Consider the following 24473-nt stretch of genomic DNA (forward strand, 5'->3'; position numbering starts at 1 on the left):
AAGTCACAGTCATGTCATATTCCTGTAAACCTCCAACAAAGCAAATGTTATTTTCTGTTCTGCAACTTTTTATCTCCATATGAATGAGCTTTTAAAAGTCAATGCCATGAGAATAGGCTATCCTGTATGTTTCAGGCTATAGACAACATTCTTCTACACAAAGCACAAAGCCAGCATGACTAAACACAGTTTACATCCGTTTACAAAAGATGCAGAGCCATTCTGCAGTTCAGGGAATGGGTGAGGTCAGCCTGGAGTCACAGGAATGGGCAGAGTCAGCATGAATAAACAAAAGCAACGAAGCACAAAGATTAAAGTAAAAAGGAACAGATCTAATGTGGAGTCAGATATGTTCTTCCTTATTACATAACTACTTATACTCTTTCATGTTTATGAATTTTAAAAAATAAATTAGTTTTACATTTGCATGTGGGTCTGATAGAAAATGGGATAAAACATATACTAGTCAAAATTCACAAAACTAAACAAGTCTCTAGGTTTACATAAGACACAAACATGTGGGGAAGTTGGAGTTGAGGATAAAAGAATTTCTGAATGCAAAAATTGCGGGCAAATAGCCAAACTTTCAGGGTCAACTTCAGATATTTAAGAGTTCTAAAACTGGTAGGCCTTGGCTCCGGATCTCTAACAGATGAAGGAACCCAGTAATATCTGTATTCCACGTGGAATGAATAGAAAATTGGCTAAGGTCTCTCTGAGTGGATGAGACTAGTGGGAAGGAGGGATCTAGAAGCCTCAGGAGGGGGCAGGGATCTGTGCGGCTCGTTGAGAGGGAGCCATGATTGAGCCTACTCCTCTTCCTGCCCCTCCCCCACCCTTAGGACCTCCCCCTTTGTGACAAGGCCGTAGCTCTGTGATGCAGGTCTGAGGTTCCAACCTCAAGTGAACTCCCAGTACTGTTGCCTAAAGGCAACAGTGCAATTCAGAAAATGGAGAGTTTCTTTTCTTTGAAAAGCATTATTGCTACCTTGCTGAGATCCAGCTCAACTTCCTGGTTGACTGATATCATTCTTGCGTTCTTCTGTGGACTGGGGCTCTTCCTTCTGTTACTCCCATGCTTGCAGAGTAATCCATACTTACCACCATCTAGAAAACATAGAAACATCAGGAAGGTAAGAAACCTTTGCCTCAATCCCAAAAGAGATTATCTCTTTTTTTCTTACTCTTATATCCACTTTTTATTCATTTATTTTTCAAGTCAAAGAAACTTTTTTTTTTCTCGTTTCATATATGATATTATACATGTTTCAATGACATTCTCCCAAATCATCCCACCCTCTCCCTCTCCCACAGAGTCCAAAACACTGTTCTATACATAAGTGTCCCTTTTGCTGTCTCGTGTACAGAGTTAGTGTTACCATCTTTCTAAATTCCATATATATGTGTTGAGTTCAGTTCAGTTGCTCAGTCGTGTCTGACTCTTTGCAACCCCATGAATAGCAGCATGCCAGGCCTCCCTGTCCATCACCAACTCCCGGGGTTCACCCAGACTCACATCCATTGAGTCAATGATGCCATCCAGCCATCTCATCCTCTGTCGTCCCCTTCTCCTCCTGCCCCCAATCCCTCCCAGCATCAGAGTCTTTTCCAGTGAGTCAACTCTTCGCACGAGGTGGCCAAAGTCCTGGAGTTTCAGCTTTAGCATCATTCCTTCCAAAGAAATCCCAGGGCTGATCACCTTCAGAATGGACTGCTTGGATCTCCTTGTAGTCCAAGGGACTCTCAAGAGTCTTCTCCAACACCACAGTTCAAAAGCATCAATTCTTCAGCGCTCAGCGTTCTTCACAGTCCAACTCTCACATCCATACATGACCACAGGAAAAACCATAGCCTTGACTAGATGAACCTTTGTTGGCAAGGTAATGTCTCTGCTTTTGAATATGCTATCTAGGTTGGTCATAACTTTCCTTCCAAGGAGTAAGCGTCTTTTAATTTCATGGCTGCAGTCACCATCTGCAGTGATTTTGGAGCCCAAAATAATAAAGTCTGACACTGTTTCCACTGTTTCCCCATCTATTTCCCATGAAGTGATGGGACCGGATGCCATGATCTTCGTTTTCTGAATGTTGAGCTTTAAGCCAACTTTTTCACTCTTCTCTTTCACTTTCATCAAGAGGCTTTTGAGTTCCTCTTCACTTTCTGCCATAAGGGTGGTGTCATCTGCATATCTGAGGTTATTGATATTTCTCCCGGCAATCTTGATTCCAGCTTGTGCTTCTTCCAGTCCAGCGTTTCTCATGATGTACTCTGCATATAAGTTAAATAAGCAGGGTGACAATATACAGCCTTGACGTACTCCCTTTCCTATTTGGAACCAGTCTGTTGTTCCATGTCCAGTTCTAACTGTTGCTTCCTGACCTGCATACAGATTTTTTAGGAGGCAGGTCAGGTGGTCTGGTATTCCCATCTCTTCAGAATTTCCCACAGTTTATTGTGATCCACACAGTCAAAGGCTTTGGTATAGTCAATAAAGCAGAAATAGATGTTTTTCTGGAACTCTCTTGCTTTTTCCATGATCCAGCAGATGTTGGCAATTTGATCTCTGGTTCCTCTGCCTTTTCTAAAACCAGCTTGAACATCAGGAAGTTCACGGTTCACATATTGCTGAAGCCTGGCTTGGAGAATTTTAAGCATCAATTTACTAGCGTGTGAGATGAGTGCAGTTGTGCGGTAGTTTGAGCATTCTTTGGCATTGCCTTTCTTTGGGATTGGAATGAAAACTGACCTTTTCCAGTCCTGTGGCCACTGCTGAGTTTTCCAAATTTTCTGACATATTGAGTGCAGCACTTTCACAGCATCATCTTTCAGGATTTGAAAGAGCTCAACTGGAATTCCATTACCTCCACTAGCTTTGTTCGTAATGATGCTTTCTAAGGCCCCCTTGACTTCACATTCCAGGATGTCTGGCTCTAGGTCAGTGATCACACCATCATGATTATCTGGGTCGTGAAGATCTTTTTTGTACAGTTCTTTTGTGTATTCTTGCCACCTCTTCTTAATATCTTCTGCTTCTGTTAGGTCCGTACCATTTCTGTCCTTTATCGAGCCCATCTTTGCATAAAATATTCCCTTGGTATCTCTAATTATCTTGAAGAGATCTCTAGTCTTTCCCATTCTGTTGTTTTCCTCTATTTCTTTGTATTGATCGCTGAAGAAGGCTTTCTTATCTCTTCTAGCTATTCGTTGGAACTCTGCATTCAGATGCTTATATCTTTACTTTCCTCCTTTGCTTTTCGCTTCTCTTCTTTTCACAGCTATTTGTAAGGCCTCCCCAGACAGCCATTTTGCTTTTTTGCATTTCTTTTCCATGGGGATGGTCTTGATCCCTGTCTCCTGTACAGTGTCACGAACCTCATTCCATAGTTCATCAGGCACTCTATCTATCAGATCTAGGCCTTTAAATCTATTTCTCACTTCCACTGTATAATCATAAGGGATTTGATTTAGGTCATACCTGAATGGTCTAGTGGTTTTCCCTACTTTCTTCAATTTCAATCTGAATTTGGCAATAAGGAGTTCATGATCTGAGCCACAGTCAGCTCCTGGTCTTGTATATGCGTTAGTATACTGTATTGGTGTTTTTCTTTCTGGCTTACTTCACTCTGTATAATAGGCTCCAGTTTTATCCACCTCATTAGCACTGATTCAAATGTATTCTTTTTAATGGCTGAGTAATACTCCATTGTGTATATGTACCACAGCTTTCTTATCCATTTATCTGCTGATGGACATCTAGGTTGCTTCCATGTCCTGGCTATTATAAACAGTGCTGCGATGAACACTGGGGTACATGTGTCTCTTTCAATTCTGGTTTCCTCAGTGTGTATGCCCAGCAGTGGGATTGCTGGGTCATAAGGCAGTTCTATTTCCAGTTTTTTAAGGAATCTCCACACTGTTCTCCATAGTGGCTGTACTAGTTTGCATTACCACCAAGAGTGTAAGAGGGTTCCCTTTTCTCCACACCCTTTCCAGCATTTATTGCTTGTAGACTTTTGGATCGCAGCCATTCTGACTGGCGTGAAATGGTACCTCATAGTGGTTTTGATTTGCATTTTTCTGATAATGAGTGATGTTGAGCATCTTTTCATGTGTTTGTTAGCCATCTGTATGTCTTCTTTGGAGAAATGTCTATTTAGTTCTTTGGCCCATTTTTTGATTGGGTCATTTATTTTTCTGGAATTGAGCTGTAGGAGTTGCCTGTATATTTTTGAGATTAGTTGTTTGTCAGTTGCTTCATTTGCTATTATTTTCTCCCATTCTGAACGCTGTCTTTTCACCTTGCTTATAGTTTCCTTTGTTGTGCAGAAGCTTTTAAGTTTAATTAGGTCCCATTTGTTTATTTTTGCTTTTATTTCCAATATTCTGGGAGGTGGGTCACAGAGGATCCTGCTGTGATGTATGTCGGAGAGTGTTGTGCCTATGTTCTCCTCTAGGAGTATTATAGTTTCTGGTCTTATGTTTAGATCTTTAATCCATTTTGAGTTTATTTTTGTGTATGGTGTTAGAAAGTGTTCTAGTTTCATTCTTTTACAAGTGGTTGACCAGTTTTCCCAGCACCACTTGTTAAAGAGATTGTCTTTAATCCATTGTATATTCTTGCCTCCTTTGTCAAAGATAAGGTGTCCATAGGTGCGTGAATTTATCTCTGGGCTTTCTATTTTGTTCCATTGATCATGGAACATGATAATGTTCCATGAAAACATAGAAACATCAGGAAGGTAAGAAACCTTTGCCTCAATCCCAACAGAGATTGTCTCTTTTTTTCTTATTCTTATATCCACTTTTTAAAATCACTCAGAGAGATTACTGAGATGGGAACTCTCAGGAAAGCTAGAACATCATCCTTCTATGGACAAGCCAGGTCAGATAATGGTTAGAGTGGGCATAAGGATTTATAGCCCAAGATCTCAGGCCAGGAGTCCAGGTATGGTGGAGAGCTCTAGGCAAGTCCCAATGCAGCAACTAATGGCCAAGGACTGAATTACTAAGAGTTTAGTCTCTGTAGGAAGACTGACCCCTGAGCACTGGTTCACTAGCCACCTTCCCATAGCAGGTGTTGAGTGAGACTTTCCCTTGTGTTGGGACTGATCCTTATAAGTGCAATGTTGAGTCCCTGAGAGCCTCAGAGCAGAGGCTAGAGTGGAGATCTGGCCTTGGGAAGCAGAATCCTATCTGACCAAGCTCACATGGGAAATTAGTTTCACACAACTGAGAATGTGTGTGTTTCTTGATCCGAGGAACAATGACAGAAGAAATCTATGGTGAATATCACTTACAAAATCCTTCTTTGCACTCTTCAAAGAAAAAACTGAAAATATTGTTATCCATTTTAAAAATAAGTAAACAAGGAAAAAAACCACAGAGGCCCATTAGTTAAATATAGAAAATCATACTGTTCATGAACACTAAGCATCTGTAGCTCACCTGGAGAGAGGAGACGGTTGGGTGATAGTCTCTCTATTTTTTCTTATGTCTCAGCATCAAGTGGAGGTGAAGGGGAGGAGCCAGAGTAGGAAGAAACGTGGATCTTTGAAAGGTAAGCCTTTGCCATTCAGTCCTGCATGCCCTGAGAGTTAGCTTCCATCTCTTCTGTCCCTGAGGGCCCAGCTCCATGGTCTCTGAGGATGCCAGTGGCAACGCCTATTCTTCAGGAAACAGAGCATTAGGGAGGCTCCTGGGAAGGAAATCAGAGTCCAGATACTTTCCAGAAATGTGTGCTTAGAATGAAGCCATGAAGAACCTGGAAATGGGGTATGTGGATTGTGGTGGAACAATTGTGCCTGTGTTGGGAGGTGGGACCTCCAAGTCTAACTGTGGACAAGTTGTTAAACTTTGCTCAGATTCTTCTGTGAGATGATGCTGACCTTTCTCCTACAGGGCAGTTGTAAGGGCCATAGGGAGTAATGAATGTGGAAGTACTTTGCAAAAGACAAACCCTTGTCAAGTGAGCCTTGCCATCACTGTCAGGGACATATGCCTTGGACACTGATGCTTGGGCTCTAGAGCTTAATCCCCCAAAGATTTTCTTTAAAGAGCCTTGCACTTAGCCTCCTGAAGCACTCTTAGGCCTCTGCCTTCACCACCATGACACAATCTCCTGATTTCCAGCTTGCAGAGATTGCCTGGAAGAACTGGAGGAGACTCGCCACTTGGTTTCACTTCTTCAAAGGTAATGAATCTTCCCCCTTCCCTCCTGGGTCCTCCTTCCTCCTGGAGCCAATAATGTGACCCCAGCCCTGGGAAGGGTGGCAAAAGCCCTAGGGTGAGGGACAGCAGGAGCATTATGAAGTCAGTGTAGGGTCAGAGGAGGGATCCTGGGCTGCAAGTGTCCACCCTTGCCTGGCCTGCCCAGCCCTCCTGGGCCCATCTGCTCCTGGTTGCAGCTTCTGTCTCCTGCCTCCTGCAGCCACCTGGGGAGGCTCCCTGACAAGAGCAGCTTTCATCAATTCTCCTGTCAAGACCTCCTTGATGAGGTATGCAAAGCAGTGCCTGCTGGAGCCCACCAGCCATGTGGGGAACCTGTGGAAGACACCGCTCCTGCCATGCCCCTATTGGCTCCTCTGACCAAGCATCATCTGCCTCTGGCCTCCATCATTTCACCAGGCCCGACGACTTCCTCAGTTTCTGTCCATTCACACACATCCCTGAGTACCTCTCAGCCACTAGAGCCTTTTATTTCCCCAGACACCCTTTCATCCCCGCGAGTTGCTCTTTGCTCACCCCCACCATATCCGCCTGATTCAGAGGCCTGTCCTCTGACAGCCTCCTCTGCCCCACCACTGCTAGACTCCATTTTGACTCTTACTCAGCGTGACTCCTCGATGGCACTACCACTGGGACCTGCCCCACAGAGCTTGTTTCCACATCCTCCTTGGTCAGCTTCTCTTATCCCAGCTATCTCAGGCCTTGGTCACTCACATTGTCCCGTTTCAGCCCTGTCCTGGTGGCAGGCAGCTGCAAAAGCCTTATATCTCTCAACCTCATCAGAGTACAAGTCCCAGAAAAAGCACCTTTCCCACAACCCAGAAGGGGCCTCATTCTGGATAGGCCCCACAGACAGACAAGTAGAGGCTAGTAGCCCTTCTTTGCTCAGCTCTCATGAACAGAAGCTCCTAGATATACAAGTGACAAAGAGAGTTGAGATCAAGATTTGGAAGGAAAAAGAAAAAGATGAATCACATCTAAAACAAATGAGCCAAGACTGTCACCTGAATTCTTTGAGGAATATGTTGGAATCTCTGCATGCTGAACAGGACACCACAACCCCCCAGCCTTTCTGGAGCACAAAAGACAAACCAGGGCAGCTGCCTGGTCCTCAGCAGTTCTCATATCCCAAGGTCCTGGGGAACAAGCTACAGCAGAAATATAACCAGCTTTTCTGGGGTCTCCCTTCTCTGCACAGTGAATCTTTGGTGGCTACTGTTTCGATCCCTGAGACCTCTTCTGTACCACAGTCTCCTTTCTTATTCAACAAAATTTCTCATGCCTGCCCAGTTCAAATGCAAGCTAAAATACCTCCACTGCTTTCCCAGTTCCAGCCCTCGTCCCACCTAGAATTCCAGTCTCGACCCTTTATCCCAACAATACCTCAATTCCAGCCCCCACCTCTGGCTCGGATCCAAACCCAAGCACATCTAAAACCCTCTCTCCCAATCCTACCATCTTCTTCTTCAGCCCAGATTAGGACCTCTGGACTGTCTTGCCCTCCATCCCAGAATAAGCCACAGTCTCTTACCCCAACTGAGATTCAACATTCAGAATGGTCCTTGTTGCAGAAGCAACTAGAAAATGGGAGGACTTTATCTTCTGTAGTCAAACAATCTGAGGAAGTCTTTAATGTCTTCCCTTCCAACCTTCCTGAAGACAGCTGGGTGGTCTCCATTCTTCCTGAGAATTTTCCAATCAGTCCAGAGCTCAGGAAGCAGCTGGAAATACATCTCCAAAATTGGCTCATCCAACATCAGTGGGAGCTGCCCCAAAGGATCCAAGAGTCTTTAGAGATAAGGCAGCTTCAGGAAGAATTACCAGGCACGTGCCAGACAAAGGGTAAGGGCAGACCCTCACAACCATCTTCGTTTACAGGTGAAAGCAGCAAGGTGGCGCAGAAGGTGAGGTTCCAGCTAAGCCAGGGTGTGGGCAAGGGCCTAGGGCGTATTCTGGGGAAGGTTCCAAAAGATCTGTCTAGGAACTCAGAAAGCTCTGTAGTGAAGTTTCAGGAGGTGAACTCTGAGGAGTCAGAAAATGACCTAAGGCTCTTGAGGAGTGACTCAGAAATTGATTTACTAAGAGTCTTAGATAAGAATCTAGACAACATTCTGAAAGGCCATTTGGGCAGGAAGTTGGGGCAGAACAGCAAGGGTTTTGTTCCTGTGAATGTACATCAGTCTAGCCTTGATGTCAAGCATCCTTCTTCTAAGTCTGATACTCACGCGGAAACCAGCAGTCTAGGCATCTTGAAGGGTTGGGAACCCTGTGTGAACACCTGTTATAGGGTTTCCTTCCTTGATCCAGACACTCAAGAGGAACTGGAAGCACATATTACAAGGTTTTGGGTAAAGCATAGGTGGGGCCTACCTCTCAAGGTCCTCAAGCCCATAAATCTCTTTAAATTGAAAAAGCCTCAACCCTCCCCCATGCAGTTTGTCTCCTCCCCCTCAGCCACCTATGTATCTGAGTCCCACTCAACAGTAAAATTTGCTGAGTTCCTCGGAAAACCTCCTCAGGCCTGTTCAGGAGAGAAGGTGATAAAAGAAGAGTCAGTTCCCACCCTGATAAGGCCTCTCCTTACCCCCTCACCTGTGTATAAGGAAAATCAGAGGGTGCTGGCCAGTAGCCCATGTGATGACTACCATGAACCCTCAGAGGCTTCTCTGACTGCACTGGAGGACAGGTCACCTTCTCAGCCCTTCAAACTCAGTATTGTGGGAAGAACCTGGAAGACCGAGACTGTGAAATGGACCAAGAGGGACAGCCTGAAGTCACATCCAGGCTCTACAATGGCCAGGAACGAGCCAAGAGAAGAGAGTGGTGGTCAGGCCGCGCAAGACCCCTGCCAAAGGGTAAAAATGATGGAGGCGAACTTAGGACCCCAATCTTTGAGAAGTAAAGAGGCCAGGGAAGCAGCAGAGGCCAAGGAGTCTCCTGCTTTTCATCAACAGTCTAGAGTTACATTGGAAACCAAAGTGTTAACAAAACCCCAAACCACAAGTGTACACAGGAGGAATTTAGAGGCCCCAGGGGCCAGTAAACATTCCCCACTCACTAGAATGTCTGTTTTCCAACATCCAGGTGAGCCATGCCTTAACACCGACATTGCTAGTAAGTTTAAGTCCAAAGTAAAGGCACGGTCAAACATCCAGTTTCAACACTGTCCCAAACACACATGCCTTGCTGTAGACAACTTGACTTCTCCAGTGCCTCCTTGCCATCCCCAGAGATTACCTACCAGAGACAGATTAGCTTCCCAGACACTGTGTGTCTTTAAGGCAGCCCAAAGGAGAAGCCTAGGGCAGCAGGAGCCCAAAACTTCAAAACTTCAGGATTCATGGAAGAGCCAGAGCAAGATGAGAGCTCCTACTTATAAAAGAGAGGACTGTAGGAGGCATAAACCAGGAGAGCATAAGGAAAGCTTCAAAGAATTAGGGACCTCTCAAGCTGGAAGTATGAGACGCCCTGCCCAGGTCTGGGAAATAGTAGAGTCTGTTCGAAACAAATGTCTCCAAGTCATGCCAGAGAAGAAACACGGTTCTCAAGAAAGCCTCTTCAAAAAAAAGATAAGGCTACTTTTAAAGTGGATTTTCCCCAGTAGAAAAGTTAAAAGTGGCGATGCCCTGCAAAAATGCAAGCCCATATCGGCCACTGCCCAGAGTGAAGGACCAGTCGAAAGTAGATCAATCATGAACAGTGAGAACGCTGAGGCTCAGGCACTTATGACAGCTGTTGGACAGATCCTAGAAGAAAAAATGGCAATTCACCATGGACTTCATGCCACAAAGGTAAAAGAACCCAAACAGGAACTCCAAGCCCTGGTGTGTAGGGGTTTCTGCTACCATAGGCTTCCCTCCTACCCACAGCAAGGGAAAAACATGGGTCATACAGCCTGTAGTCATCAAGCCACCTCCAAGGGCCAGAGTTGTTCTATCAGAGAAAGGGAAGTCAGACATCAACAGAGCTCAAAAAGTGTAAGATTCGATGATGCGCAGCTGAGCCCAAGGTGCCTCCCAACCTCATCCCCCAAGAAGACTCTGACTCTGGTCTGTCCCTGCCAGTACGGACCAAGGATTCCAGGTGCCCCCGTCCACCATCAACACTGTCCAAGGCACTGTCATCTTTGGGGAGGTGTCTTGCCTGCTCAACCATAAAGTACTTCTCTAGTCTTTCCTTTAAAAGAAAAACATGTCTCCAAGAAAAAATTCAGTCCATGTAAAGAAAGTTTTTCTCAGCATATCCAAGATATTTAATGTTCCCCAATACATATGTTTGGTTTTTTTTTCTAATAAGAGTATATAGTGTAATGGATGCTGTCTGTGCTGTGCATTTTGTTTTCTAGATGGCAGGGGCATGGAGGGAGGAATATAGAGAAAGTTTTTCTCAACATATCCAAGATATTTAATGTTCCCCGATACATACGTTTTTTTCTCATAAGAGTATAGTGTAACGACTGCTGTCTATGCTGTACACTTTGTTTTCTAGAAGGGAGAGGCATGGAGGGGCATAGAGGGAGGAAGGAGAGTAGCATTGTAAGCTTGCTCCTTGTCTTGAGTCTCTTCATTGCCCCTTATAATACTGTTATTACACAAACAAAAACTATGAGGTGGGAAAAAGCTATGAAGCCCACACAAAGGATTTGGTTCAACCGGTCTTTCTCCTGCTTCTACTCTACTTTGAACTTTATTCAGCTATAGTGGATAGGTTTACAGAGGCAAGATAGAGCTAGACATTCCAACTGAGGCTCCAGGAAATGTCAGAAGCAAGTGGATGGAAGTTTGGAGGGAATTAGGGTACTGGGCTCTGAGTTTAGAAGAAGGAGAAATCTGCCCCTGGATCTCTTGTTAGGCAATATACAATACCTACCCTTGAGAGCTCCTTCTCTCTATGATGAAGGCTGGGATTGACATATGCCCTATTAACCCCTTTGAGTTTAGCATTAATAGAGTGTACAGCATTACTCTCCACCTCCTCTGCTTTTCCTACACTTTAGAACAGACCAAGGATCTGCTCTGTGTGTGTTAGTGGGGGAGGATTAGGGAGGCTGCTGAAGGCTGTGTTGACCCCTGTCCCATATAAATGAATAGCTATGTTCATGGTCACCTATCTTCCCCTCTATGTTAACCCCAGAGAAGAAGTTTTAGATGAATAGAACAGGGCTGTGACTATGTGTACTGACTATCTGATAGTCATACACTGTGAATCTAGTGTAAGATGTAGATGAAGATAAAAAGTTTTATCCAGGGAAGAAGGCAAAGTGGTATCAGGTGCCCATAACTGTGCAGTGAATCTCCTGACATACAGCCATCTAAAGGCCTAGAAGGGAGGAAAAGTTGAGTCCAGCAGCTCATCATGGCCCCACCCCAGGGTTTCTACCCTATTCCAACTCTAAGATCACAGACCTACAGAAAACACCTTAAGGTAAAAACAGAAGGTCAAACTTGTAGAAGTAAAGCAAATCAAGGAAGGTTAACACTATTCAAAAGCAGAAACATTACTTTGCCAACAAAGGTTCGTCTAGTCAAGGCTATGGTTTTTCCTGTGGTCATGTATGGATGTGAGAGTTGGACTGTGAAGAAGGCTGAGCGCCGAAGAATTGATGCTTTTGAACTGTGGTGTTGGAGAAGACTCTTGGGAGTCCCTTGGACTGCAAGGAGATCCAACCAGTCCATTCTGAAGGAGATCAGCCCTGGGATTTCTTTGGAAGGAATGATGCTAAAGCTGAAACTCCAGTACTTTGGCCACCTCATGTGAAGAGTTGACTCATTGGAAAAGACTCTGATGCTGGGAGGGATTGTGGGCAGGAGGAGAAGGGGACGACAGAGGATGAGATGGCTGGATGGCATCGCGGACTCGATGGACATGAGTCTCAGTGAACTCCGGGAGTTGGTGATGGACAGGGAGGCCTGGCGTGCTGCGATTCATGGGGTCACAAAGAGTCGGACACGACTGAGCGACTGATCTGATCTGATCTGATAACAAGCTTATACATCACTTCTTGAGTTCTCAAAAGGAAGATTTGACAAGGAGTGCTGTACTTAGTCACTCAGTCACGTCCAACTCTTTGTGACCCCATGGATTGTAGCACGCCAGGCTCCTCTGTCCATGCGGATTCTCCAGGCAAGACTACTGGTGTGGGTTGCCATGCCCGCCTCCTGGGGATCTTCCCAACCCAGGATTGAACCCAGGTCTCCCACATTGCAGGCTAATTCTTTACTGTCTGAGCCACCAGGGGAGTGACCTGTCCAAAATGGGGGGCGGGGTGCAGTCCAGGAGTGTTCCACTGCTCTGCTTCTAGCACAGCATTTCTTGTCGCCTGGCCCCCATTCATATGGGAAAGCAGGGAAATGAGGTAGAATTTCTCTAGAGTGATTAGGAGCATTCTGCCATGTGCAGGGTACACAGTGGACCCAGCTCCCGGGGGTGTATTTCCCATTGTGGAGAGTTTTGCTTCAGCATATGCCCCTAATCCAGATGGCAACAGAAATGGACCCCATCCCCCATACCTGTCAGACTTCTCAACATGTGGAACTGAGACCTGAGGTGGTAAGGTAGAGTAGACACAGGACTGCTCACAACCCTGCCTTCTCCCTGGAGCCAGTTCCTGCCTCTGGGGTCTAATTTTCAAAGCAGTCTGGAGGATGGGCAGAGCAATGAGAATGGAGCCAGGACTTGTGGGAGGAGTCGGGACTCGGCTGGAACCTGAGCCTGGCTGTTAGTGGATCCTCTCCAGGGCATCCTGAAGTGAGCTCTGGGAATGTGGGGAACCTGAACACAGACCTCTATGGCTCCTGCTGGGAGGAGACAGGTGATGCTGATAGAACAGCAAGAAAACAGAAAGAAGCAAGTCCCTTTGCCCTTCTTTCACGGCTCAGTCTTCTATAAGGTACAGTAAGATCAGAAATGGAGAGAAACAGAGACAATACACAGACTTTACAGAGACACCTCTCAAGAGAGACTTCTTGCACAGATATCTTCCACAGAGAGTCCATACAGAAGCCTCACTCAGGGACCTCACGTTGCCTCATAGGCCCTCAGACAGAAACCTAGCACAGGTTTAACAGACTTCCCAGAGATACTTTCCAAAGGGACCTCATACAGAGACTTCACCCAGAGACCTCATGTGGCCTCACCAGAGACTTCACATGGAAACCTCACAGAGAGTTCATTTAGAGACAATGCAGGAGATCTCTTGTGCCCTAAAGAGACTTCTTACTGAAACCTTATACAGATAACCCACAGAGACTTGACACAAAGGCCTCACAGAGACCTCACATCTTTTCTTTAGGATCCATTAACAAATCTTCCTCAGTGAATATGAAACCACTAGCAAATTGGCAGCATAAAAAGAATATTATCTGTTGTGCTCCCTTGAGATCCACCATTACTCTAAGTGGGGAAATGCTTGGGAAGTTTTGTTCTTTTGTAATGTCATTGTCTCTGAACCAAAGAATTATACATTCCACATGTAGATTTGCAAAGTTAATTCTTAGGTATGCATTAGCTTGAGAACCACAAATTCTACTGGGACGACCCAGAGGGATGGTATGGGGAGGGAGGAGGGAGGAGGGTTCAGGATGGGGAACACATGAGAAATAAAGGAATAAAAAAAGGAATAAAAAAATAAAAAATATTTTTTAATTTTTATTAGAAAAAAGAAGAAAATGTTTATTTCTTAAAAACACACAAGTACTTGATTTACTTATTTTTTAAAAATATTGGAGTTCAGTTAATTTACAATGCTGTGTTAATTTCAGATGTACAGCAAAGTGAATTAGTTATACATATGTCCACTTTTTTTAAAAGAATCTTTTTGCATATAGGCCATTACAGAGTATTGAGTAGAGTTCCTTATGCTCTACAGTAAGTTCTTATTATCTATTTTATATATAGTAGTATGTATACTTCAACCTCAATATCCCAGTTTATCCCTCCCCTGCCCCTTATCCCCTAAGTAACCATAAGTTTGTTTTCTACATCTGTGATTTGACTTCTGTTTTGTAAATAAGTTCATTTTTACCCTTTTTTGAAGGAGAATCACAAATTTTAAGCACAACACTTTCAGTCTCCAATGAGAGAAAATATTTGTCCAGTTTTAATTATCATCCAGTCATACAGTATCTTTCACATTTTTTACTTTATTGGAGGTAAGACCTGAATTTGAGATGGCTTACTTATTTCCTTCGGAAACATAAGAAAAACCTGCAACAAATGGACTCTAGGAATGAAATACATCAATAAAGAAGCATCAGGACTCACATTCACTTCCCAGAGGACTTTGTAACTAGCACATTATTTTGCACGTAACAGCTTGCAATATGTTTGTGGAGTCTTGTATCCTTCATTTTTTAACAGGCCAGTAATCATGTGAGGATTTTTCACAAGTCGAATTCTTGGCTATTAATATTCTATTATATTTTATCTGGCAAAATTATGTTCCTTAACATTAGTTTATTTATTAAAATGTAGTAATGCCCTAAAATGGTATTAGACAATCCTAACACTCTGCTAACAAACCTACAAGGATGGTCTATTAAGGATTCATTCTTAATTCTATAAAATGCACATTTTAGAAAACATCAGTTGGGATCTATTTTATATTTATTATAGGGTTAAAAACATATTGCTTTAAAATTTTTTGAAGTATTATAAAATATATCACAATCTATGCTTGAGATTATACAGGTGGCCTAATAAAATTACTGAGGGAGGAATATCTTAATATCTGAATTGAAGGTAGTGTACATTTAATTGGCATTTGGTTTATAACAATAAATAGTGAAAAGCTTTCCTTTGTTATCCCACACTTTCCAAAAAGATACACTTATAATAGACTATTTATTTCTTATTGCTAATAAGCAACCTATTGTTCATGCCTTGGTAAAATCTATTGGGTTGGCCAAAAGGTTCATTCCGTTTTTTCTGTAAGATGGCTCTAGTAGTGCTTACTTGTCTTTGACTTCATTTGAAACAATTTTGTTAGATTGTTTTATGACAGCTGTCATATCAAAGTGCATTTAACAAAAATACCATCAAAATGGGTGAATTTTTATGTAGCCATTTTAATACTGAAGATGGAAAGAAAAAAGCAACATTTTTGGTACCCTAAAACGAACACACACTCTAAAATCTCCATAAAAAAAAAGAAAAAGAAGAAGCCGCCTTACCTGATGGCATAAAGGGTGACTGCAGGATCAGCAGCAGAAAGAGCAGCAGCAGTATGCAACAAGTCAGGCTTTGCAACAAAGGTCTGAGATTTCCAGTGTGTGATTTCCAGACCTGTAATGAAGGTATCACCTGGGAACTTATTGAAAGGGGACTCTTCGATTTCTCCATCTTTGGGAGGTGCTTTTTGCCCAGATCCCAAAGTGGGAGCTACTTCTCGGAGGCAGCCCTGAGATAGCACTGTGGTGTTGAGACCATCTGGACAGTACACAGGACTGAACACAGTCTAATAAAAAAAAAAGCAACATTTTTGGAATATTATGCTTTATTATTTCAAGAAAGGTAAAAATGCAACTGAAATGTAAAAAGACTTGTGCAATGTATAGAGAGTGAAAAAGCTGACAAAACTCAACATTCAAAAAATGAAGACCATAGCATCTGGTCCCATCACTTCATGGCAAATAGATAGGGGGAAATGTGGAAACAGTGATAGATTTCATTTTCTTGGGCTCCCAAAGCACTGTGGACAATGACAATAGCCACAAAAAAGACACTTGCTCCTTGGAAGAAAAGCTATGACAAACTTAGACAGTGTACTAAAAATCAGAGACATGGTTTTGCTGACAAAGATCCACTTAGTCAAAGCTATGATTTTTCCAGTAGTCATGTACAGATGTGAGAGTTGGACCATAAAGAAGGCTGAGGTTGAAGAATTGATGCTTTTGAACTCTGTCTCTGGAGAAGATTTTTGAGAGTCCCTTGGACAGCAAGATCAAACCAGTCAATCCTAAAGGAAATCAACTCTGAATATTCATTGGAAGGACTGATGCTGAAGTTGATGCTCAAATACTTGGCCACCTGATTCAAAGAGCTGATGTTGGAAAATACCCTAATGCAGGAAAAAATTGAAGGCAGAAGGAGAAGAGAGTTGAGGTAGTTGGATGGCATCACCAACTCAGTGGACATGAGTTTGAGCAAACTCCAAGAGATAGTGAAGGATAGGAAAATCTGGCATGCTGCAGACCATGGGGTTGCAGAGTCGGATACAACTTAGCAAATGAACAACAAGTGTATGGAGAAAGTGCTGTGACTGATTTAATGTGGTCTGCAAAGTTTTGTGCTGGAATATTCTCACCAGTGGATGCTTCATTGTCAGGTAGACCAGTTGAAGTTTATAGCAGTCAAATCAAGACATTAATAGAGAGCAATGTTAATACCATGTGAGAGATAACCAACATATTCAAAATACCCCCATTGGTGTTAGAAATTATTTGCACCAGCTTGGTTATGTTAGTTGCTTTGATATTAAGAGTTCCACATATGTGGAAAAAGCACAAAAAAAAAACCTTCTTGACCATATTTCTGCTTGTTCTAATTAAAATGTTTCAATTAGACCAACTGAAGGCAGCACTTGACAAAAAGTGCCTGGAATTAGGTCAACAGAAAATGCATAATCCTCCATCAGGATAATGCAAGACCAAATGTTTCTTTGATGACCAGGCAAAAACTATTACAACTTGGGAAGTTCTGATTCATCAGTCATATTTATCAGATTTTGCATCTTCAGTTGTCTATGTATTTCAGTCTTTACAAAATTCTGTTAATGGAAAAAATTTCAATTTTCTGGAAGACTATAAACACATGGAAGAGTTCTTCGCTCAAAAAGATAAAGTTTTGGGAAGATGGAATTATTAAGTTGCCTGAAAAATGACAGAAGATAGTGGAACAAAACAGTGAATATGTTGTTCAATAAAGTTCTTGGTGAAAATGAAAAATGTGTCTTTTACTTTTACTTAAAAAATTGAAGGAAATCTTTGTTCAACCCAATAGTCTCTCAGAATATCCATTGATATTACAGCATCACAATTCTTTCTCTCAGAGAAGCAGGGTTGACACAGGACTCTTTTTTATTTCAATAAGAAATTTACTTTGTCTATTTTCCTAATTAAAAATATATAATTATTAATTTTCCTACTTTACTCCCTTATGATCTCATTGAATCAGAAAACAATGGACTATGATTATATGTCATCTAATTACCCTATCATAAGTTTTTTTAAATAGTTCAGCTTATGCAGGTAAGTTTATTGAGAATAAAATGGAATCAATTAGGAAAAAGTTCACACAGGAAAATATCCTTCAAGTTGACTATTTTAACACAGTTATAATTAATGATTATTCTTTAATCCTTTGAGTTAAAGCTGCTCAGCATGGCCAAGAAAGCCTGGAAACATGAAAAATATCCATAAAAGCAGTTTATGGCTATAATATGCTGAATTTGTTGTTCTTCATTATTCATAATTCATTAAGCTGTACAAAATTACAATGAACAATGTACATTAAAGTAAAATTCTCATCAGTCATGTCCATCAGTCTTACATTGTGTCAGATGATTTGTGTGTCTAATTTTCATGGGAAAACTTTTACATTTACCCCAGAAATCAAGGAGGGGGGTCAATCTATTAAAAAGATATTAATATTCCCAGCCTCTGTGGCCATCTGTATTTTATTTTTAATAAGATTCACCTAGTGCAAATATTATAAATATTTTTACCATTTTATATGCCCAGACAAAATGGATACAAAAATTAGGTAAAAGAGAAAATAACAAAAATAGATCCTCTTTGTTTTAAAAAATTTCGCATCAAAGCATTTTGCTGAAAATGGAGTGATTTTTTAGTCTACAGTTAAAAGACATTCTATAATGGTATTAAAAGAATATATTACAAATTTGGATTTTTACAAATAGATTTTTCTTTAAAACCAGTCTCTCACTGATTTTAATAAACCAGGAACTCTAGAACAAAATGTGGAGATATGGCAATTATGAGGTGACTTCTTAATACACCAAGGGATAAAGACTTTTTCCAAAGTAGTCTGTCTGCAGTATTAACCCTTAAGAGCTGCTGCCCTGATAGGTTTCAATATTATTTACTGTTTCATATACTTTTATTTTATAACTAACTCCCACAGGAGGACATGTTCCCAGATACATACAGCCACACTTTGTCATGTGATGGAAATGATTGATGGGAATTTTGCTTTAATGTATATTGTTCATTGTAATTTTGCACAGTTTAATGAATTGTGAATTAATAATGAAGAACACATTCAGCATATTATAGCAGTAACACATCATGGACACAGTAGGGAACATCCAGATCCTGATGATCCAGGAGCTTCATATTTACCTCTTTGAGGTCAGAATCATAATCATTCCCAAAACAAGGTCAGTCCTTAAAATTGTGCCTCTAGACATGCAGATGGTTACATTTCCCAAACAGAGGTAAGTTGTCTTCCCTACTCAGGTTTGCAGGGACACTACTCACTGTGGAAACCAGAGGAACCCATTCCACCACCCCTCTCCCCCAACCAGGGACCCACAGTCTGTACTCCCCAGGCACGTTGTACTACAGATATCTAAGTGGTGCTGATGAAACTTCCAGAAGGTTACAAAGTAGTGCATGCCAGGCAGAGTAGATGAGAATTCAGAAAATGCTAACATCTTTTGTAGAAATAGAGATGACATACCATTATGGCTCTAAGCATTTTTGCATATTTGCTGGCTGCCTGGATCTGGGAAAATGCACCCAATTTTAAAGTTTCTCAGCCTCATTCTCTGCAGTGAAATCTACAGCTCTTCCTTCTTTTTCTGAGTCTGGAAGCTGGAATTCAGACAATCTTTTCTCTATGATTTCACAGTCTCTACCATCTGTTTCCAATGACCACTTCAACTCAGATATCTCTCAGTTCAGGGATCACTCTTAAACTTCAAGACCTTAAAAAGGGTCTCTGCCTTTTCTATTCCCACCACAATTTTATGCTACTAACGTTTTACAATGTCAGTTAACCTATTTTGTAGAATGTGGCCCCTGGACTCCACCTACTAAATGTTATTTAGGCAAGTCATTTGTTACCTAGCTACACAAATTTTATAAAATCATTTTATAAAATTGTATTTCATAAAATGTTATTTTATACAAATGGTAAATCTAGGTATTTAGGCTAAAATTATTGCTTTTAAAAATATTGCTTCTTATCCAAAATATTTGCCAATTTTCTTTTCTTTTTGCATATAGTGGAAAATATATTAAGAATTCAACTGTGAAGATATCGCTATTTTATTGATTTTTTTCACTTTGTGTACTTGTATAACAAACCTTTATTATTGTACAGGAGATAAGAAAGTTTGTTTCTTGGAAAATATCAGCCTTAAAAACTTACTAGGTTAAAGCTTAGCATGTTAGATATGAGGGCAAACATCATTTTTTACATTTTTTTTTTTGAGATGGCAAAAAAAAAGGCCTTAAGAACTTAGCAACAGAAGCAAATTGAAAATTGAAATCCAAATCATTGAAATGAAATTTGTTGGAACAGTTTCTGTGTGGAGAGGCTGACTTCTAGGCACTGTAGAGAAATGAGGAGGACACAATTGAGACTAGCCAGCATCTTGCAGGGCTTCACTCAGAGATGTATTAATGCAAAGAATTGACTAGATTTCACAGAGAGACCAGGCGGAGGGTGCAGAGATCACTAAATCACATTCAAGTACCTGTTTATTTGGGTGGTAAATTCCTTGATATGGTGGATCAGATGCTGTTGAGGGGGACAGTGGTGCAGGGGAGGTGTTGGGGAGATTTTCTGAGCGATTTTGCTACTGCAAATTCATCGAATCGAGATGTTAAAAAAGTTTTGCTCCTAGTAGGGAGTGTCCAATATGATATTTGGGGACAAAAATGTGTATTTGGAAGAACTTTCCAGAAAAAAAGCAATAATGGGAGGAAAAAATTCATCTGGGCCTGGCTAGTAATATTCTTCCTTCACAATTTTGTTGTGGGTTCCTGAGGCCTGGTGTCACTGCTTGGAGACCTGGTCCCTAGAACTGCACCCCACTTTGTTATGCTCAGGACAACCTGGGAACCAGTAAGTTGCTTGTCTGAAAGCAGACAAGGTTCTCCCTTCTACACCTATCCTCTTGCTCTCTAGATGGACACATATCATTTACAGCTGAGAGATATGTGTTAACCAGCTTTGTTTCATAGGACACAATTCATATACTCTGAGTAATGTTTATCTCTGTCTTTTATAAACTCAGGGTAAGAATCAGTGCTAAAATTATTCTACTGGAGTAATAAAATACATGATTTTCTTTCCCAAATAGTGATTATATTTGTTTGCTAGGGCTGCTTTAACAAGGTGGCTTAAACAACAGTGGGTGGTAAATTCCTTGATATTGTGGACCCAGCAATGCCAAAGAATGTTCAAACTACCACACAATTGCACTCATTTCACATGCTAGCAAAGTAACACTCAAAATTCTCCAAGACAGTCTTCAACAGTATGTGAACTGAGAACTTCCAGATGTTCAAGCTGGATTTAGAAGAGGCAGAAGAACCAGAGATCAAATTGCCAACATCTGTGAGATCACAGAAATAGCAAGAGAATTCCAGAAAAACATCTACTTCTGCTTCATTTGGGATTCCCTGGTGACTCAGACGGTAAAGCATTTGCCCCCAGTGTGGGAGACCCGGGTTTGATCCCTGGGTTGGGAAGATCCCCTGGAAAAGGAAACGGCAACCCACTCCAGTACTGTTGCCTAGAAAATTCCATGGATGGAGGAGCCTGGTGGGCTACAGTCCATAGGGTCTCAAAGAGTCAGACACAACTGAGTGACTTCACTTTCACTTTCTGCTTCATTGATTACACTAAAGCCTTTGACTGTGTGGATCACAACAAACTATGGAAAATTCTTCAAGAGATGGCAATACCAGACCACCTTACCTGCCTCCTGTGAAACCTGTATGCAGGTCAAGAAGCAACAGTTAGAACAGAACATGGAACCATGGATTGGTTGCAAATTGGGAAAGGAGTACATCAAGATTATATATTGCCACCCTGCTTATTTAACTTCTCTGCAGAATACATCATGTGAAATGCCAGGTTGGATGAAGCACAAGCTGAAATCAAGTTTGCTGGGAGAAATATCAATGACCTCAATGCAGATGACACCACCCTCATGGCAGAAAGCAAAGAGGAACTTAAGAGCCTCTTGATGAAGGTGAAAGAAGAGTGTGAAAAAGCTGGCTTAGAACTCAACATTCAAAAAGCTAATATCATAGCATCTGGTCCCATCACTTTGCAGCAAAGAGATGGGAAAACAATGGAAACAGTGACAGATTTTCTTTTGGGGGCTCCAAAATCACTGCAGATGGTGACTGCAGCCATGAAATTAAAAGATGATTCCTCCTTGGAAGAAAAGCTATGACAAACCTAGACAGCATATTAAAAAGCAGAGACATTACAACAAAGATCCATCTAGTTAAAGCTACGGTTTTTCCAGTAGTCATGTATGGATGTGACAGTTGGACCGTAAAGAAGGCTGAGTGCCAAAGAATTGATGCTTTTGAATTATGGTGTTGGAGAAGACTCTTGAGAGTCCCTTGGACTGCAAGGAGATCAAACCAGTCAATCCTAAAGGAAAACAATCATGAATATTCATTAAAAGGACTGATGCTGAAACTGAAGCTCCAATACTTTAGCCACTTGATAGGAAGAGCTGACTCACTGGAAAAGACCCTGATGCTGGGAAAGATTGAAGGCAGGAGTAGAAGGGGATGACAGAGGACAAGATGACTGGATGGCATCACTGACTCAATGGACATGAGTTTGAGGAGGCTCTGGAAGATGGTGAAGGATAGGGAAGTCTGGCATGCTCTAGTCCATGGGGTCCCAAAGAATTTGACATGACTGAGTGACTAAGCAACAACAATCTTCCCAGAAGGAAAAAGGGCCTGACTTCCTTGTCTCTACCCAACTCTGGGGATCCCAGAGCCTTTTATATAAAAGTAGGTAAAAGAGGGAACAAAAAGAGAAAGCCTTCTAAACTTCCCCTTAAAAACCAAAGCTTGTACATTTAAAGAAACTGACAAAAATGACTTTCAGTTTCATGTGAACTGGGAAATATTCAATATTAAGTTGATACTAATATTGTTTAAGTTTGTTGATCTAATTAATATAGGCATGCCATTAAGAGTCAAAGTTCATTTACATGACACTGAATTTACTAATAAATATGATTTCTAACTTCATGACCTTAGAAAATATACTAGCTTGAATCTTTGTTTTTCAGAAAAACCTTTCCTCTTATGCTGTGACCTACAACAAGGTGTTAAAATGTTCCCCTGTAAACAGAGATAAAACATCTTTGTTTTCTCTGTACCTGATTCTGCTAGAGTTTAGCTTCTTCAACTGGCTCCCATAGACTTCATGATTTACTGCAACTGGATTACAACTATTTATACTAATCATTGCTTAATTTCTCCTTTGTTTCCCAATTTTTTGTGCATTTGTCTCCCTGTTATGCTGTGACTTTGTCAGTGTTATCAGCTTCATTACTTATATCTTGTCTATAAGATTGTCTCTTACTGTACCCAGGGCGTAACCAGTCCTCCCAGCAACAATAATGATGGAAATAGATGGGGAAACAGTGGAAACAGTGTCAGACTTTATTTTGGGGGGCTCCAAAATCACTGCAGATGGTGACTGCAGCCATGAAATTAAAAGACGCTTACTCCTTGGAAGGAAAGTTATGACCAACCTAGATAGCATATTCAAAAGCAGAGACATTACTTTGCCAACAAAGGTTCATCTAGTCAAGGCTATGGTTTTTCCAGTGGTCATGTATGGATGTGAGAGATGGATGTGAAGAAGGCTGAGGGCCAAAGAATTTATGCTTTTGAACTGTGGTGTTGGAGAAGACTCTTGAGAGTCCCTTGGACTGCAAGGAGATCCAACCAGTCCATTCTGAAGGAGATCAGCCCTGGGATCTCTTTGGAAGGAATGATGCTAAAGCTGAAACTCCAGTACTTTGGCCACCTCATGTGAAGAGTTGACTCATTGGAAAAGACTCTGATGCTGGGAGGGATTGGGGGCAGGAGGAGAAGGGGACGACAGAGGATGAGATGGCTGGATGGCATCATTGACTCGATGGATGTGAGTCTGAGTGAGCTCCGTCACTCAGCTGGTGTTGGACAGGGTTGATGATGGTGATGGACAGGGAGGCCTGGCGTGCTGCGATTCATGGGGTCGCAAAGAGTCGGACACGACTGAGCGACTGAACTGAACTGAAGGTAACTTAAAGCAGTTGATCAGAAATACAGTTCCATATAAGATCAATGATTATAATGGTATAATTCTAGATAGGGGAAGAAACAACAAAAGGCAATATTTTTCTGGACCACAAGAGACTAGAAACTACAGGTAGTCCAGAAAATTCTGAATACTGTTTTATGGCCTAGGCCAGTAAACAGCACATTGAGTGACCTGTTAAAGAAATCTCCACAAGACCTGGGAATGACCACTTCTAGCACTGAGGGAAAAAATGGTCATGTAATGCCCCTAAACCATGGTTATATTCATGAAAAGTGCCGGGGACCAGCCCCGGCTGATCCAGGGTATTCGAAGGAGAGACGGCGTAGGCGAAGATCAGGAAACAACTGCTTAATTAAACGTTAATTAAGGATATAAAGAGTAGTAGAATGAGGATAGCTCAGTGAGGAAATTCAGTGGAGAAAAGAGGCTGAAATAAGGATAGCTCAGTGAGGAAATTCAGTGGGGAAAAGAGGCTGAATAATTCAGCCAGAAGGTAAGAGAAAGAATGACATGGTGAGACCAAGTTTCGGTGAACAAGGCCCGCACTTTATTTTCCAAAGTAGTTTTTATACCTTAAGTTATGCATAGAGGATAATGGGGGAAGGGGTAGAGTCTTGCAGCAAGCCAGGCTTTCTTCCTGCAAACTTATCATATGCAAAAGCTTAGGTGATTTGCATCATCTTCTGGCCCGGAGGCCTGTTAACATTTTAAGACCTTTTCTTCAGAAAACTTATTTTTCTCTAAAGGTGATTGGTCAGGAGCCACCCTCCAAAAGCATTAGATAAAGTTGCATTCCTACAGCGCAAAGGTGTGGTGGGCTATAACAAGAAAAAGAATTAACTCAAGGGTCCCAGGTTACAAACATTAAAGCTACTACTTACACCAATTATATTAATCAATACACTGCCAGGGACACAGCAGGTAAGGGA

The 24473-nt window shown here is 41.8% G+C and overlaps 1 protein-coding gene across 1 annotated transcript; it reads left to right on the plus strand.

Annotated features, from left to right (window-relative positions):
* The first annotated feature begins 926 nt into the window (after positions 1-926).
* On the plus strand, positions 927-10539 carry LOC147367572 (spermatogenesis-associated protein 31A3-like). Its single transcript, XM_086315581.1, has 4 exons — positions 927-1133; positions 5500-5557; positions 6130-6190; positions 6428-10539. The coding sequence occupies exons 1-4, from the start codon at positions 951-953 to the stop codon at positions 10380-10382; spliced, it is 4257 nt and encodes a 1418-aa protein (XP_086171707.1). The 5' UTR covers positions 927-950; the 3' UTR covers positions 10383-10539.
* Positions 10540-24473: the final 13934 nt, after the last annotated feature.

Source organism: Bos grunniens, chromosome 8, assembly GCF_055505025.1.
Source record: "Bos grunniens cultivar Pamir isolate PY7600 chromosome 8, Bosgru_T2T1.0, whole genome shotgun sequence".
In the NCBI taxonomy this organism is placed as follows: Eukaryota; Metazoa; Chordata; class Mammalia; order Artiodactyla; family Bovidae; genus Bos; species Bos grunniens.